We start from the raw sequence: 17,396 nt of genomic DNA, 5'->3' as shown, positions 1-17,396 counted from the left end.
TTGGTTATCTTGCGCTCTTTGTTTCCTTTTTTAACACTAAGTCATTAAATGTTATGTAATTAATCCCATTCAACAGCGAAAACGTGATCCTGACTACCACACACTGTTGTTGCAACTCTCTCTCCTCAGTACCTCCCCCGGCATCTAGCTGTCTTGCACAGAGAGGGCTTAAATGTTGTTTCCTGTTTTTCCTTGGTTTTATTTCAATGACTTATTGGTCAAAAGCAGGAGTAAATTACCTGTCAAATTACATCTGTGACCCAAAAATGTTATTTGCTATTTGCCTCTGGCTGACATTCCAATGATCAAATGACCACGTAAACCGCGCAAATGAGTTTCCATAATTGCATTGCATATTTAATTCGAATTAAAGGTGTTGCATCAGAGCATCAACTATCTAGGCAAATATATGTTCATCTATCTGAGAAAGGCGTGAATCGTTTTTCTGTGCTCTAACCTTTAAAGTACTTCTAGCACGTTTTTCAATTGCCCTTTTACTTTCATTTATCTTTCCCGACCTTCCTTCAACCGCTCTTTCTTACATTTTCCTTTCACCGGAAATAATAGTCAAAAGGGCACGAGCACTAAATCACGCTTTCCGTTATGGTAAACAGTCCCCTGGGATTCCTTCGTGCTTGTGCAGTTGAGAGGCTTGAGTAAAAGTCTTTCCACATCTTTCGCACAGAAATGGTTTTTCTCCGGTGTGCGTGCGTACGTGATTATGGAGAGTGGTCGCTCCAGCAAATGATCGAGAACAATAACCGCACTTGAACGGCTTCTCTCCGGCGTGAATGACTGCGTGCATGCGCAGTTCGTTGGGATAATCAAAGGACTGATTGCAGTGACCACAGTGATAAGGCTTGTGGGGCCTATTAGGACACACATGAATCTGCAGTACTGACCGTTGAGCGAATGATTTTCCACACTGTCCACAATTAAGAACGGTTGCATCAGTACTATCCGAACTGTTGTCTTCCTCATCACTATACTTTATATGGTATTCTTCAGCTGACAAAACTTCTTCGTTACATTTCCCACCGCGGTTAACAGTGACATCATGAAATCTATCAATTGTCTTATTTCGTTCAACACCTCTCCCTGCTCCATGAGATACGACCTGGCTTATACTGTTGGAAGAGTATCCCCCTGTCACTTGCGAATTGAATTGCTTCTCTGTCTCAGTGTATGTCCGTGATGCTTGATTGACAGAATCGTGGCCAGTCAGAGACGCTTGGGGGCCCACACTACTCACGGAAACACTCCGACTCGAGCGACGTTTGACACGAGAGTAATCATATGACCGATTTCGTTTAGATACTGATGATGTGGATGAAGGAAAATGAGCATGCGCGGATCCTTGAAGACTTTCTCGTGGAAGTGTGACCGTCATTTCAGGGTGTTGTCTCAAATCTAAATAAAATATCAAACAATTCAGGTAAGTATGGTGCGAAGCAGATTAACTTGAACTCCACATTGACTCTATACGATTTTTCCATTTTTTTTCCTTAAAAGGCTTAAGACAGCCTTGTGCGGGCCTTTTTCTCCGCAAAGTGTTGGTGGGTGGCGCAGAAAATCTTAGAACCCTTAAACACCTACCTTCAAGTTTTTGCGTCCCTCTTCCCCTATTGTCTGACGAAAGAAAGAGAAACCTGCTCCCCACTGTGTAGTCCTACTCCGGAACTTTGGTTTTATCAACGGAGTTGATAATGTAAATTGGCCACCGTACAGAGATTCTAAAAGCTGACGTTTCGAGCGTTAGCCCTTCGTCAGAGCCTTTCGTCGATTCGCTCTGACGAAGGGCTAACGCTCGAGACGTGGGCTTTTAGAATCTCTGTACGGTGGCCAATTTACATTATCAACTCCGTTGATAAAACCAAATGTTTGTATACTACTTCCCCACCGACGCAGCACCACAATTTCTTTAGAAACTACCCCCTTCTATTCCGGAACTCCCTCTTACCCCTCCCTGAAAATGGGCCGGGAATCCAGGCGGGAAAAGAGCGAGTCCTGTATTACTTGCAGGCGCATGCTCGGAATGTTGCAATCATGTTGCATTAGATACCAGGCTGGAACTCCGACAACAAAAAGATCTTTTTGGTCTTAGCGCTTTGAAAATTTAACTGTTTTCTTACCACTGTAGTCGCATCGTAGAGCACATTCCAAAGTGGTCCTTGATGATTCATTGATTACTGTAGACACATAAAATCACCTGGTCAATCTGTAGCACTACAACTGGCAACAACGACTACACACGAACGAACAGCACTACCACTTTTGCCGTTATGAAATCTTCGATGACGTAATGGTCTTAATTAATCTGCAACTTTCTTCAGGATATGTATGGGTTTGAACGATGCGATAATAACACTATTAACAACTTACAGCTTTCTTTCTTAAAAGTCACGATTAAATTTAATTGGTTTTTTACAGGAGCAATGGGCTAGCAAAGTAGTCACACGAGTCACATAATTCAAGAATTACGTTATCCACGGCTATCTTTAGTACGCACATTCCATGGATGACGTAAGGCCTTTTATGTATTCAATAATCGCTTCAAATCAAGCGCTTCAATGACACAGAAACGCAATATATTTTGTACTAAATAAAGAGTGGTATATTCATAAAATGTTAAGTACATTAACGTTTTAACAGCGTTTGGTGAATAAACATCATAAGTTGCGTGATTTGAAGTCTCACTGACTATATGGCCGAGTGGAAGTTTGGGTCTGTTCACCGACATAACGAAAACTAATTGTTGGTTTTCACTCACAAAAGGAAGCGTTTGCATAATAATAGAGTTCAATTCCCGGAGGATTTGGTCGAGGCACCAACATGGCCGCATTTTCTTTGTTTAGGGGCACCAACATGGCGGTCGTGACGTCATGTGAAAACGGAGTATAAACAACGTGCAGAACAAGAACCGCGCTCGGCCCATGGCCGCGCGGTTAAAAAATCGTATATGAAAATTACCGTGTGATTTGCGGTGTCAGGAAAATAACATCGAAATTATGCCTTGTCGTGTCCAAACGAGGAGAAAAATCACGATCGCAGTGATGTTGGAAAATTATTGCCAAATAAATGAAACGACTGAGGGAAAATCCGTCTGTGCAAATGCTGAACTGGTAAAGATAGCATAGGATTTCACTAACTGAGCAACAAAACGGCTCGGAGCCAAAATTTCATATTATCTACAGTACTTCATCTCTTACAATGAGTGTCAGAAGGAAAGTGCTTTTAAGTAGCATTTTTCAAGGGTTTAGTGGAATGAAAATCATCTTCATCCTCATTAATTATTATTCACGAAAAAATTTTGACCCGAAAAAAAATCTTGACAATTAACGTCCGGATAATCGATCTTTGACTGTGCATATATATGTATAAATTCGTGGGCAACGTGGTCAGCAAGAGCCGACGTATGATAACCATTAATTAATGCATTAAAATGTTCCGTTTTCTGTCATGCAATCGTCGTTTTGTTTTCCCGATATAAAAATCATTGCAGTCCCAATAGGCAGCTCTATATACAATCTCAGCCATTTGGCCACGGCTAAGTCTATCCTTCTAAGGAAAGAAAAAATTTAATACGACGAATGCTTTGAAAAGTTACTCAAAGGAAAATTTACTCTGAGTAAATTTTAACCATTCTAAAAATTGCTGTAAATTACTCTGTTTATCACCGTTGTTTGTGTATTATTCCTGATAAAACTGAGATGGCCAAAGGATAAGAGTATTTACGACATTTTTTATCTAACTGTTTTACATTGGGTATCCAAACAATTTGTCCCCGATTTTGAAAAAAAAGCACTACTAATTAACTATGCCCAAATAAGGAATTTTTTTCCAAATATGGCTTTTCCCCCAGTTTTGGGGGAAAAAATTGTCGTCATTCCGTGCATGCGCTTGGAAGTAATACAGGACGACAGGACTCTCTCTTTTCCCGCCTGGGTTCCAGGCCCATTTTCTGTGCGGGGTAAGAGGAAGTCCCGGAACAGGACTATTCACTGTGTGGAGCATTGCACCTGCATCGCAGGGGGTCATGGGTTTGAATCCCGTTGGAGCCACCTGAATTTTTCAGGTGTCTTCAAAAGACAATTGCTTAAATTGTCTACATAAGTGCGAGGATTATTCCTTTCTCTTTCGTCTGTGGCCCGCACTACAAATATAAAGTTCTTTGGCATTACAAAGCCATATATTTTTTTCTGATGTAGCGGTCGCGTGAAAGCTGGACAGAGATCAAAAGGGGAAAGGTGAGAGCAGAAGAAAGGAGACGTCTAGCTCAGCCCTTTTTGTACTCCACGCAAAAGCTTTGTTTACGACGCAGTACAAGCAAGGAACTACTGCATTTGCTGTCTTACCACTAGAAGATTCACGGAAGGTCTCACGTATCTCTAGGGGGATTCCCATGTATTGAGGATACTTCTCATCGTACCACACCAATAGCTCTGTCCCAGGAGGAATGTCTCTAAAGGCTTTGTAGTAAACGTTGCCGCAATACTGAAAGGCAAACATGTTCTGCTCGTTTCCGTGTCGTGCACAGCGAATGTACCGCATCCAGCTTGCCTTGCTTTCGTCATGTCCATCAATGTAATAAAGAAGCTTTCCCTCGTGATATATCTGGAAATACAAATTGTTTCCTTAGCAATTAAAATGAGACGAAAAACTTCGTTGGCAAAATTACGGCTGTCTCATTGCTGCGCGCAAACGATGAAGTTTACCTCCCACATGTACGTGGCATCTGTTCCAAGAGATACTTGATCAGGTCTCACTCTTACTCCCTCGTAAGGTCCAATCCAGGTTCCCGTAGGGATGAACTGCTTTGCACACACTCCATAACCCGCCCCTGGGATCCCAGACGAGCAAAGGCCAACCTGACTTGGGAACGACTCCAGTGCGTACGGCCAGTGAATGTGTTTACTATTTGTTTTGTTGTTGTTGGCTGTTGTTTCTGCTTTGAGTTCTTGATGAGAGCTATGTTTTTGGCATACATTTCCTTTCTCTTGATGACCTCCGTTACACCCTAGAATACGAAGAGGTTTCTTATAAGCAGAGCCGTAGAAAGTGCGTGCCTTTCTTACTCAAGCATAAAACTGACACAAAATTGGAGCTACTTCGCGATGCGTTCGTCAGCCGGCAAATATCAACGGTGTGTATTCTCATTTACAAAATTAGATTCCCCGGTGCCTGATGCTCTTTATGCTTCTTTCATCCTTTATGACATTATCTGTTTACAGATCATTCCGAATGCAATGATTTAAATGTCTAGTCTGCGCATTACTTGCAAATACATGTAGTTTTCAAAAACTGATGTCCGAAATATTAATTTCGTTGTACTGCTTGTCTACTTATCTAGACGTGTTGTTTTTCAATTGTCTATAAAGCGACAGTTGCCTAAATTGTCCAGCCAGCTAAGCCTAGTTCGAGCATCATTCAGTTCTCTCGTCATACGTGTTGATTTGTTATGCTTTGCTGACGGGGTCTTCCTTCTGCTCACTGCTCACCCAAATCTAATAATTTCTATTTTTAATGCAAGGGTATGATATTTCTATGTAAGACTCTCTAATGAATGGAAAGAAAACAGGTGTGCAAATAATGATTGAAATGAAATCCCCAACATCTTAAGGTACCATTGCGGCTTGAGCTGCAATATAATCTACAATTCTTATTAACAAAAACCCCGTCATCCACTTACAATAGCTGTATTCTTCCTGTTTATGCTGAAGGGAATTTTTCAATTCTTCCTCGCTTACTGGTGTAACTTCATTTCGTTTGTACAAACATTGGTGAAGATCTGCCGGAGTAAAGACAACTGCTTTTGTTGAGGGGTGCGGGAACTGATTTTGTGAGACTTGAAAACGCTCATTGTGGCTTGGATGCGTAGTCTCAGACTTTGAAAATCCAGCGTTTTTCATCTTTGTTAACATGAAAAATAAACCACGTTAGCACTCTTATAAAATATAGTCAGATCAGAAAACAAGTATCCAGTATTGTTAGGCGATGAACGTTTACAACTGCGTCATTCCAAAATTACCAATGTCGTAATACCGCACTGGTTGTATAATGCAACTTAAAAATCAACTCTTGTATTACTTAGCTCCTTAAGAGTTTTTAGGAATTATTATCAGCGATACAAAACAAGAATTATTATAGTATGGAGAAGAAACCCTGATCGTTGAGAGCGTAATTTGGACTAGCTACTCAAACCGAGTTGTAACGAAATTGTGACGTAATTTATTCTAAAGTGACCGTTATTTGCCTTTACTTGTCCCGCTCATTGCATGAATTATCATGATTACCATAGTAGTGTTTTGATTTAAGCGTTTCTGTCGCCCCAGATAAGTATTAAGCCTCGCTAATTGAGAATCAGTTTGTATTTTCACTATTGTACATATTATGTACATTAGGAAGATTACGGATATTCACATCCCGCGTTATTCCGCGCTCGCTTTGATCGATAGGTCTTGCTTAGCTTATAAATACCAAGTTGCATGCCACTTAGGTAACTCTTTATTATTTTATTTTACGACAGGAAATTTCATTGATTCTTTATGTGCCTCTTGAGCATTTCGTGAGTAGCTGCAGTAGATTTGAGCTTTGTCTTAGTAAACCAAGTGGAACGAGGATAAGAGAAATGCAAATTTTGCGTGAGAAGTTCCATACTTTTGAAACGAGATGGGACTCGTCAGGGTGTCCAGCACCTTAAAATACAAATGATGTTAATTAAGATGTTTGTTCCTAGATAAAGAAGGAGTATCGAGATTCTGTATCTGGTAATGTGTGCGAAACATTGCAAATACCCAACGGGCAGAGGAGCTTTCTTATTAGTTATGGTCAGGCATTGTCTTGAGTCTGCTTGAGTCTCGTGCACTTCTTTCCTGTTCAACTCGGATTTCAGCTCTAAATCCAAGAGCTGTTCGCAGACATCAAGATTCATCAATCTACTTTCGCAAAGAAAAAGGTGCTGCTTTTTCTTCGAAGCAGTGAACATCTATTACTCAGACAAAAAAATTTCTTTAACTTACCTAGCGTCTTGCCTCTTTCCGTTCTGTAGTTTATGGAATTTTTCGTTGGTGTATTGTTAAGAGAATGCAGTCTGTAGGCCACGAAATTCTATGTGAAATTCATCCGTTGTTTACAAACTTGTCGCATTAAACCATAACGCCGAGTTCATTTGGGATCAGGTAGGGAAGTCTCTTTCAAAACAAAGGCTGTATTGTTGAGTTCCTCTCATGCATTGCAGAACAACTGTCCATGTTTGCGTGGGCGAAAAGCCAATGATAATTTGGATTGATTTACTCATTGTGACGTTGAACTTAAAATATATGATTATATAATACTACCTCTGGTTTGAGAGCTTTCCCAGTGCTGTACATATTTCAGAAATTTTGATTGATGTAGTGAATATTACCAAAGAATGCCTTAACGTTTCTACGTCATGCATATCTAACAAGTCGTCTCGCTTTTTGCGTAAAACACTCAAATGAACAGTTCACTGATTTGAAATCTTTCCGGCATTGTTTGTTTGCCAGCAACAAAGAAAGGACAATGGTTTGGACGAGACGGACGCCGTTAACTTATTCTACCACTGGCATCTCGTTCAAATTTGTCAAATTTGCATGTGACTGAGGCAACGCAGCAGCTGCGTTGGCGTGTGATGTTACCCGACGATAGACTAATCATGACTTTTTTGCAAAGAAATTGGTCAAGGCGCTGAATCCAAAAGCAAAATGCACTTCTTCTACCTAGTAGAAACAGAGTATTAATGTGTTTCAGGGGTCACAACAAAAATGCTTTCCACAATTATAATTATATGATGAAAGACAGAGATAACCACTAAAATGTGATTATCAACTTACGGAGGGCGGGCTGCTGGCCGCTGCAGCCCTTCTTAGCGATCTAACTAATCACATCCATATGTTTTTTTATGACAGTCGTGATATTTCTTGTAACAGCTCTCAGCAGCCGTGTCAACGAATTCTGATTGGTAAATAGCGATGTTCCATTACGACCTCGTTCCCAGGTCGACAAAAAGAGCCTGGGAACGAGGTTGGTCCTATTAATTTGAGTGCGAATCTGGTCAGCGGAGAGTCACGGAACAAACAAAGAAAACAAGAAGGGGAAAGACGGAGCTTTCTTTCTCTTTGTTATTATTTTTTCTTAATTTTAAAGCATGAGGAAGAGTAAACACATCTTTGGATTATAAAACAAATAAAAATGACAGAAAGGTCTGGTTTTTGGTAATGACTATTCTTAATCAGCAAAATTCTTTTACAAATGAGAGAAGTGATTCTCGCACTTGGCTGGGCAATTTAAGCTACTCTCCGCAAAATTCGGGTGGCTCCAACGGGATTCGAACCCAGGACCTCTGCGATGCCGGTGCGATGCTCTACCAACTGAGCTATGAAGCCACACAGTTGGGAGCAAGTTAACTAAATTTGTTGAAATCATTTGTTCCCGTGAAGATTTCGATGACTGAAATGAAATGAAATGAATGCCTACTTGAAGTGCGGTTTATAGACATTCATATTTCATTGCAAAAAATCTTTTAGAAACAATACATGTTGTGCAACTTTGAATTTAAAGAAAAATTCATATTCGACCTGGCCTGAAGTTGACTACTCCTCTCGGTTCCAGTCACCTGACCGCTCACCTCGAGCGCATTTCGTCAAATATGGAGGACGCAGTGAAGATAGTCTAGTTCGCGTCACCATGTTTTAAAATCATACGAAGCAAAAAAAAAAAAAAAATGAAACAAATGATGAAAAGGTACGTTGTATCAGGTCTTACTCCATAATTTATTTGGATAAGGGCAAATGTTTCTTTAGATCTAATTATAATTAGAATGGATGAATGTGCACTTTAATAGTGTAATGGGTTTTTGCGTGACCATACCAAATATGGGTAACTCCTCATTTATGATTGTCTTTTGATTGTCTTTGCCTGTGCAAATTATAACATTGGTGTCAGAAGTGGGATAGAGCCGTCTGGGCCTAGAGAGTATGGATGACGAAAGCTGAGAAATTGTTATTAAAACGCGGGATGCAAGCGACGCCGGCATGGAACTCACTGTTCCATCCTCCCAGCCGAAAGAGTTCGGCCGATTAGGGGACACGTATGGATGACATGTTACGCGCTTTACAGTCGATAACAAAACAGAACCAAGCAATAAAAGACAAGTTGGGACAACAAGGACTGAGAATCGAGCTTCAAGTACAGGAAATGTTTCAACGAGTAGAAGATTTGAGCACTCGAGTAAACAGTCGAGTAACTCAATTAGAGACGGGGCACAAATTTCAAGAAGAAAAACTTCCTGTGAGTATTTGCACAATATAATGGAAGGGGAATTTGCCAAAAAGGATGGATTCTCTCGACTTTAGGCAAACGTTTTGGAGGGTGACATTAGAAAAAGATTCAAGGAAACAAACGAGCGCTTTACAAAAAAATTACATTAAAACCAGGGATAAACTAACAATAAAAAGTAGATTAAAGGCTATAAAACTACATAATAAGAAGCTTTAAAAAGCAAAGTCTTCAACTTGGATTTAAAAGAAGAAAGGGAACAACAAGATCTGAGTTCCAACGGAAGGGTATTCCAAACAGAAGGAGCGGCCATCGTAAAGGACTGGCCACCATAGGTCTTAAGATTTAATCCAGGTTTAAAAAGCAACAATTTGTTTGAAGATCATAAGGAGCTACTAGGTGTATAAGGTTTTATGAGCTCAGTGATATAATCATGTGCAGAACCATGAAGAGTCTTGAATGTAATGACAGCAATTTTAAAAGTGATCCTCTGTTCAATAGGGAGCCAATGAAGCTGAATAAGCGAAGGAGTGACATGTTCGTATCTACTGCTAAGATGAATGAGCCTTGCAGCACTATCAAGGACACTCTGCAGACGTTGTAAAATACATTTTGGCTGACCATAGAGCAGCGAATTACTCCGGTATCAAAGCATACTGGGCCCAATCGGACTCCCTGGCTCTCCGAAGTGGTGTACTGTACCATCGATGGGAATCTCCTGAACATCATGGTGGGGTGACGTGGCAGCTGGTACTTCCAACCGAACTCCGCGCTACTGTGCTAAAACTCTAGTGGGTGGCTACCTGGGGTTCTCCAAGACCTTAGGCAAAGGCCGTGAAAGATTTTATTGGATCCCTTGTCGCCGTGATGTTGAAAAATTGTACCGCAAGTGTTACCTTTGTGCTTCCAAAAAAAGGACCAAAAGTGACACAGAGGTCACCCCTGCAGCTCTACAACATTGGGGAACCAATGGAGTTTGCCATTGACGTCCTTGGCCCACTTGCAGAAACCAACCTTGGCAAAAAATACATTTTGATTGCTAAGGATTACTTTAGTAAATGTCCAGAGGCTTATGCCCTCCCGAACCAGGAAACAGTTATGGTGACTGATGTTCTAGTGTCGCAGTTCTTTAGCAGGTCTGGTTTACCCGCTGAGCTCCATTCAGACCAAGGTCGAAACTTCGAGTCTCGCTTGTTTTAGGAGGTTTTTTTGCTTACTTGGAATCCATAAGACTAGGACAACCGCCTTGCATCCCCAGTCTGACGGCGTGGTGGAACGCTACAACCGCACTCTTGTGAGTCAGCTGGCTGCCTTCATAGAAAAAAACGTTCACCAGGGAGACTGGGACCTGCATTTACCGCTCCTGTTGATGTCCTATTGGACAGCTGTCCACGAGACTATCAAGTTTACCCTGCCATGCTCACGTTTGGACGAGAACTACGTGTCTCCTCGGATCTGCTCTTGGGGCGCCCGCACGACGACGTGGAGAATCAAAGCTACGCAGAGTGCGCTCATAGATTAAGATCCTCCACTTTACCAGGGATCACCAACAGACCAGCAGCCAGAGGATGAAGAGGCGTTATGACATGCGCAGTGTTGCCTCTACCTTCAGTAGGGTAGCAATGGTGTGGTTGCACAATCCTCAACAGAAGAAAGGGTTATCTCCCAAGCTCAGCCGGCCGTGGGGGAGGGCATATGTTGTGGTAGACCGCATCAGTGATGTCGTGTACAGAATCCAGAGAGGCCCCCGGGAAAGACCAAAAGTTGTTCATAGAAACAGGCTGTGGACGAACCGTGTCACGACTCGTGGCTGGTCGAGGATCAGCCTGGGGAACGGCAGGAGTCTGAACTCGAAAGAGGCGTTCCACAAAAAACCCTGATGAGCAATGCTGGCACTAAAGCCAGGTGCAACCGTCGCAGAGTAAGAGGTCGACCCCCCAGATCCAGTCCCAAGAACCCCCCAGCCAGTGAGGAACCTGATGAATTGGAGGAAACGTCTCTCTTGCATAGGGACCAAGGATCCGTCAGACGTTCCCAACGGAGACGACGCAGACGACCCCTCAGACACAAGGTCTTTGTTACGGGTGACATTGCAGAGAGAGTGCAACCTTTCTTTTGCTCTTGAACGTTTTAATTTTGTTTGTTTTGCCTTTATGAACATCGAACATTTCATTCAGGCTGTTGATGTTATCCGGGAAGGGGCAGTTTCATGGCTTCTTGCGTGACAAGACCAAATATGGGTAACTCCTTATTTGGCAGAGAGCGGTTGTTTTGGCGCGAGAGTGAGTGAGCGAGTGTAAGTGAGCGTCGAGTCTTTTTGATTATCTTTGTCTGTGCAAATTGCAACAATTCGATTAACTTGTTTGTTTGTCAGTTTAAACAAACAACAGTTGCCTTGAAGACGTAACGTTGATGGCAGTACTTGTTTGCAGTCGAAACCATCATGTCTTCGATCATATGGCGTTATAGCTGGAAGTGATTTCACTATGTCCCATGGTAAGTTAAATAATATCAACCTGTTGGCAGTCATAACCTCTTTTTTTGTCGAATATTAAGTGCCTTTCATCTTTGTCACAAATAACGTTTTATTTTGAGTGATTTACAATTTGCTGCTGATTGATAACCATGAATCCAAAACTTCGCATGTACATTTAAGTTCAACTTTTCTTGTGATGATCATATGTACACGAGTCATAATTTGACTATTTACAGGAATGTTATAAATTGCAAATAGAAAACATGTTGCTGTGTGTCTGTTCAATTAGGGAGCTTAAGTACACAAGTTTTTGAGACGCAGATGGCAACCGGAAGATATAAACATTTCAAATTTCAAGCACCAGGACAGTTGTGTCTCCCAGATTTTTGTACTCATATTCTCTAATGGAGAAACGATACTTAACAATGTAAATGTCGTTGTGTGAAGACAAGTAAAAAGAGAAAACAGCTCACTTCTGGTTGCCGTCCGCATCTCAAAATGCACATGCTTAAGCTCCCTAATAGATCAGTATCACAGATGACGTCAAAATGTGGTAAGAACAAAAGAGTGGCCGCCGAGTGTTTCACTGATGTCCTTACCACATTTTGGCATCTTCTGTGATCTGTTACTGAACGGAGGCAGGGCAATATGAAATTTATTTCTTTTATAAAATAGCAAATTAAACGTTTTTGATGGTGATGTCAGCTATGTGTCTAATAGATCATAGGTGACCATAGGTGAGAACCAACCAAAATACTTGAATTATTAAGCTTATTACATAAATGGTAATAATGTTCTAGTATGCCACTGTGCTTAGGCTTAATCTATTTGCTTCCCCATGGCAACCAAATCAGACAGACATTTCCAAGTGAACGTCCTCTGTAGTACTGCAAAGTCATGTGATTGATTTTAGTCACTTCCTCATAAAAAGACAGCTTGCTCCCTCTTGATGTCATGAAAGGGCAACTGATAATCACCAGTAATATTATTGAGGCCATACAGTGGTAAAACTAGTGCGTAGCTCTGGTACTAGTAGTTGTGTGGTAACTTTGAACTTTGACAGTATAAAGCAGAGTCTATTGGTAGTCCCTTCTGTCTTTGTGAGAAGATAGTTGCTTTGGAATTGGTTTTTAAGTTGTCACGTCTTATGTTTCCCTCATTTTGTCTCATTGAAATATCCAGGTGGTGAGTGGGAACATAATTGCTATAATCGGTATTTTCCAGGTACCGGTAATTTTGTTCATTATGAGGTGAGTGAGAAAAGGAACTTGTACTATCCGTTGGCCCACGAGTAAATTTAACAGGACTACAGAGATTTGGTGCAGGTGATGGAGGAGGGCTGGGGAAAACTGAGTCTGCAATATATGTGTCCAGTGGCTGATTATACTTGATTTTTCGCTTTAGCTGAGGAGAAACCACTATGACTTCATGTGGGTGTGGACTGCTACCTGCATAAAATATTATAAGAGAAATGGAATGAAGAATAATTCATAATTTTCAGTTTCTTTTCTTGTACAGCCCAATGAATATTTAGTGAAATATGAATTTAGCTGCAATTATCCTGGTGCAAGGTACTTGGAATAATATCTATGATTCCTGGCTGGAGTTGAACTGATCGTAGGTCTCACCTTTGCCCCCGAAAAGATCTTATAAGGATCATTGGGATTTTTCCCAATATGATATGATAGTGCCATAACTGCTAATTGATATTCTTTTTTACTTGCTTAATAGCTGGGAACCAAATGTTGATGTGTGGGAGGTGCACAAAGAAACTGTTGCTTACTTACCGTGAGTTATTTTATCTCCCATGTCATATATAGCTGCTGGAATTCCTAGATATTGTGGGTAGTTTTCGTCATACCACACCAACATTTCTTCTCCAGGAACAATTTCCTTAAAAGCTCGATAAAACACTCTTCCCAAGTATTGGAAAGCAAACAGGTTTTGTTCCAGTTTGTGACGAGCACAACGGATGAAACGCATCCAGCTTGTAACATTCAAGTCTTTTCCGTCGATGTACTCTGACAACTTACCGTCTTTGAAGATCTGAAAAGGGATGAATGCAATCAACTTTTTTATTGATGTACGTGTATATTCCGCTCATTATGTCATCCACAGTTAACCGGGGGAGAAAGGCAGCCTTCCTGGCAGTTTGAGGCATCCGAAAATGTTTCCCTTGTTTTAAACTTTTCTGAGCTGTACTCTGCGTGCGAGAGGTTTTTGTTCATGCGCGGGATACGATCATCGAAAGCAACCAATGGCAAAACGTTTAGTTGGACATAAGCAAACTGCCCAAAACTGCCCAAGAAAAGCCCCTGGTACCAATTTGAGTAGGTGAACTTGCACTTCGGTCTCATTTGTGATTGGCCAGAGTTCTTTCCATGGTTTGTGTATTCATATAGACGAATTTGTTAATTACAAAATCGTAACGTTAAAATACCTCCCACATGTAAGATGTATCTGTGGATGGTGTCAAATCTTCAGGTTTCATCGATTTTCCTTCATATGGACCAATCCATGCTCCAACGGGGATCTTTTTCCTTGCGCAGATGCCGCATCCTGCACCAGGAATGCTCGATGTACACAACCCAACTTCCGGTGGAAGTGATCGCAAAGCTAGTGGTAGTGTCTGTTCTGACGATAATTTCTTGTTCTTATGGTGGGGACATTGAAAATCTGAATCTTCTGAGCAAGCGCCTGCGTCACACCCTATAAATGCAAAAAAAGCGGTGTAAAGGATAAAGTTTAAATATTAGTCAAGTTCCGCTTATACCACGTCAAGGGTAACCGTTGTTACCCATTGATGACTTGTCTCGAGAGTTGCTGCTGGCATTGATCACGTCAAATTAATCGGAACTGATCGAAAGTCTTTCATTCTTTATCATTATCATATATACTCACAAAAACATTCACTTTGTTGTGTTACTGCTGGCATCTTGATATTGATGATCCGGACATCATTTTGAAGGAAGAAACACCTCTTTAAGGCATTGATCGTGAAGGGCTTCCTGACCATAGCACCTGGAGAGGGACTTGGTTGAACGCGATTTTCCTGGAACCGAGGTGTCTTTGCAACAGGTTGAAACACATTTTGCCACTCGTGAGCAATGAATCTTTTTGCACCAAGTTCCGATTTCTGAATGGAGAAAATCATGGTATTCTTATAGTGATTAAGGTTTAATTTTCTTCCTGGGACATCACTTTCTTTCAATGATATCTAACAGCCTGCCAGCATCATATGACCAAATATTTGACGTTGTGTGGTGGACGCGAGCACCTGACGATTAATTTACAATTTTCTCTTCGACATCCTCGCCGTTATGATTTGGAGTGTGCGACATTATTACAATAACAGGAAGTATTTTTAGACGATGTTCTCGTAGCCCTCGTCAGCATCTTCCTAGCTCAAGCTCCCTAATAACAACAACGAACTCAAATTCAAAGGTTACCTTCTACCAGTTTCCTGTTAGCCCTAAAGGCTTGTTTGTAAGTCATACGTTTTTCCTACAATCAGTTCGTGATTGTGGCGTTTAAATTAGATAGTATCATTAAATGTTTATTATATTAATCCTGTAAAGTCGCTCCTTCTTCCTTGTTCAATACGTCAGTCTTTCCGCAATGATTTCGGCGAGCATTGAAATTATAGTCAAAATTATCGTAGTCATTCATAAGAGAATGATGAATGAAGTATTCAGAATGGTAAGCTATTTTATTAAATGGAAAATGAAGTTACGGCCCCTGGTGGCAGTGAAGTGTGACTAACGCTGTTTAATTTACTCTGTAACTGATTGTAGAGTTCATCGCATCTACCGGTAACCCATCGTTTGGGCCCTGCATAGAACAACGGTGCCTTGTTTAAATGCCATCTGGAGTCTCATGTTAAAATTTAAAATGCAATTTTTTTTATTTTCACAAAACAAAGGATGCTTGTGAAAAATGCATTGATTTTTCAGCTGATATTTCAATATCTTATTACGTATTCTACATATCCCGTTCATTCTCATTCAGTCTTAGTGTATTCAACATAAGTAGAAATGACCTTACCCCACATTCTTTTACTTCCATCTGTAAATGTTCTCTTCTGGTTTTTATCGAAAATTCTTTTGGACTGTGAGCCCTTCCTATAAATACTATCAACTCACGGAAACTCGTTTGTGGTGTGGCGCGATCTCAAAGTGTTGTTGATATAGGATCAGTAAACGTTCGATTTAAATATTTGAAGAGACGGTTAGCATTTTGGCGCGCTTTTTCTTGGATAATTAAAGGCTCTTTTAGTGAAAAGCTTATTGTTTTTGTGGAGAATAATTTAGGGTAATTTTGATTAAAAGAATGCGGACACAGTTCGTTTGTAATGTAGTTTGCAGGTCAGGCAAATTCGCGCCATTTTCTCTTGGATAATTATATTGCTTGAAATTTTCCTGAGGCTATATTGAGTTTAAATGATTGTTCAGTGCTTTGGCTAAGAGGAATCTTACATGTAAATCATAGGAAGTAAAGACATTAATATATACTTTCATTTCTAGTGTAGCTCTTGTGACTTAAGAATATTGTGCTGTGATGAAAAGGCGACTCCTTTCCGCGGCGCTGAAATGAGCATGGAATAAAATTAACAAAATTATATTCTAATCTGTTATGCATGCAAGCGACGTGGATCGTGAGTCTTGTGACTTGAGGGATTGTTGAACTTGTAAATGCAGCTTTAATGATAAAGAGTAAAGTGCTCAGCAACTCTGCGCGTATGTTACATGACTTTTGCTTATTCCTATCTCACGTAGTTCGTGATTACGTACTTTCGCATATTCCTGTCCAAAGTTGTGTTTTTGGCCTCGCAAAGGTACCAGGGTGTATCTATTGATTTTTCAAACAGAAGTCTTTTGGTACCTCCTTTTGTTGCTTTCTGGTCACGTTCTTTCCCACGGAAATCACTGTTTTTCTTATACCAATTACATCATCCAACATCCTTCTTTTTTTTCTTCTTCAACGACTTTTTTTGTTTCCTATGCAAAGTACATACACGTTTTTGGCATAAATAGGAAATTCTTAGTGACAGTCTTGTGGAGTGGCAGATGAAATTAGTTTTGAGCTTTCTCGGTTTCAGTAAATATTGACTTAGAGTAGGTCTGATATTTTTTCTTCTATCTTCGAAATCTTTCATGTTTACTTATCTTTTTGCTTTCAGTTAATATCTAAATATTTCACGCATGATTCGTTCATGAAGCACACACGTAAATTAAAGTCCCTGTTGTCTGTAAATTCACGGGCGTAAAGCCATTGTACTGAAAGTCGATATTGGCCAATCTTGTCTTAACAAATATCTTATTGTTTAAGATGCAAAGTGATCAAGTGATATTGCGCGCTCTGTAGAGCTTTTTCCCGAATGCATTTTTTTAGATATATAACATTTGGTATCCTTTCCGTTTCTTTCGGTTCATTCTCTCTTTAAATGTTTTCAGTGTGTTTTTAAAGGATGAAATTGGGGTAAATAACGCATACAGGTTTCTCAGCAAACATCATGACACAATGACAGAGTCTTATGGCGCAATCGTGCAGACAATCATTTTGAGTTAACAGAAATTATGGAATATGAAGTTAAATTATGAAGTATAAGAGGTTTCAACCAACT

At 40.5% G+C, this 17,396-nt stretch overlaps 1 protein-coding gene across 1 annotated transcript; it reads right to left on the bottom strand.

Annotated features, from left to right (window-relative positions):
- Positions 1–181: 181 nt before the first annotated feature.
- LOC138032557 (histone-lysine N-methyltransferase PRDM9-like) lies at positions 182–15,976 on the bottom strand. The gene is made up of 9 exons (XM_068880266.1): positions 15,818–15,976; positions 14,675–14,909; positions 14,214–14,482; positions 13,561–13,819; positions 12,804–13,221; positions 5,690–5,925; positions 4,716–5,017; positions 4,356–4,614; positions 182–1,410 (listed from the first exon to the last, which is right to left on the bottom strand). The coding sequence occupies exons 1-9, from the start codon at positions 15,836–15,838 to the stop codon at positions 602–604; spliced, it is 2,808 nt and encodes a 935-aa protein (XP_068736367.1). The 5' UTR covers positions 15,839–15,976; the 3' UTR covers positions 182–601.
- Between the last annotated feature and the right edge of the window lie 1,420 nt (positions 15,977–17,396).

This window comes from Montipora capricornis, chromosome 2 (genome assembly GCF_036669925.1).
Source record: "Montipora capricornis isolate CH-2021 chromosome 2, ASM3666992v2, whole genome shotgun sequence".
NCBI lineage: Eukaryota > Metazoa > Cnidaria > Anthozoa > Scleractinia > Acroporidae > Montipora > Montipora capricornis.
The sequence above is the reverse complement of the archived record's forward strand: the minus strand, read 5'-3'. Positions and strand labels throughout refer to the sequence as shown.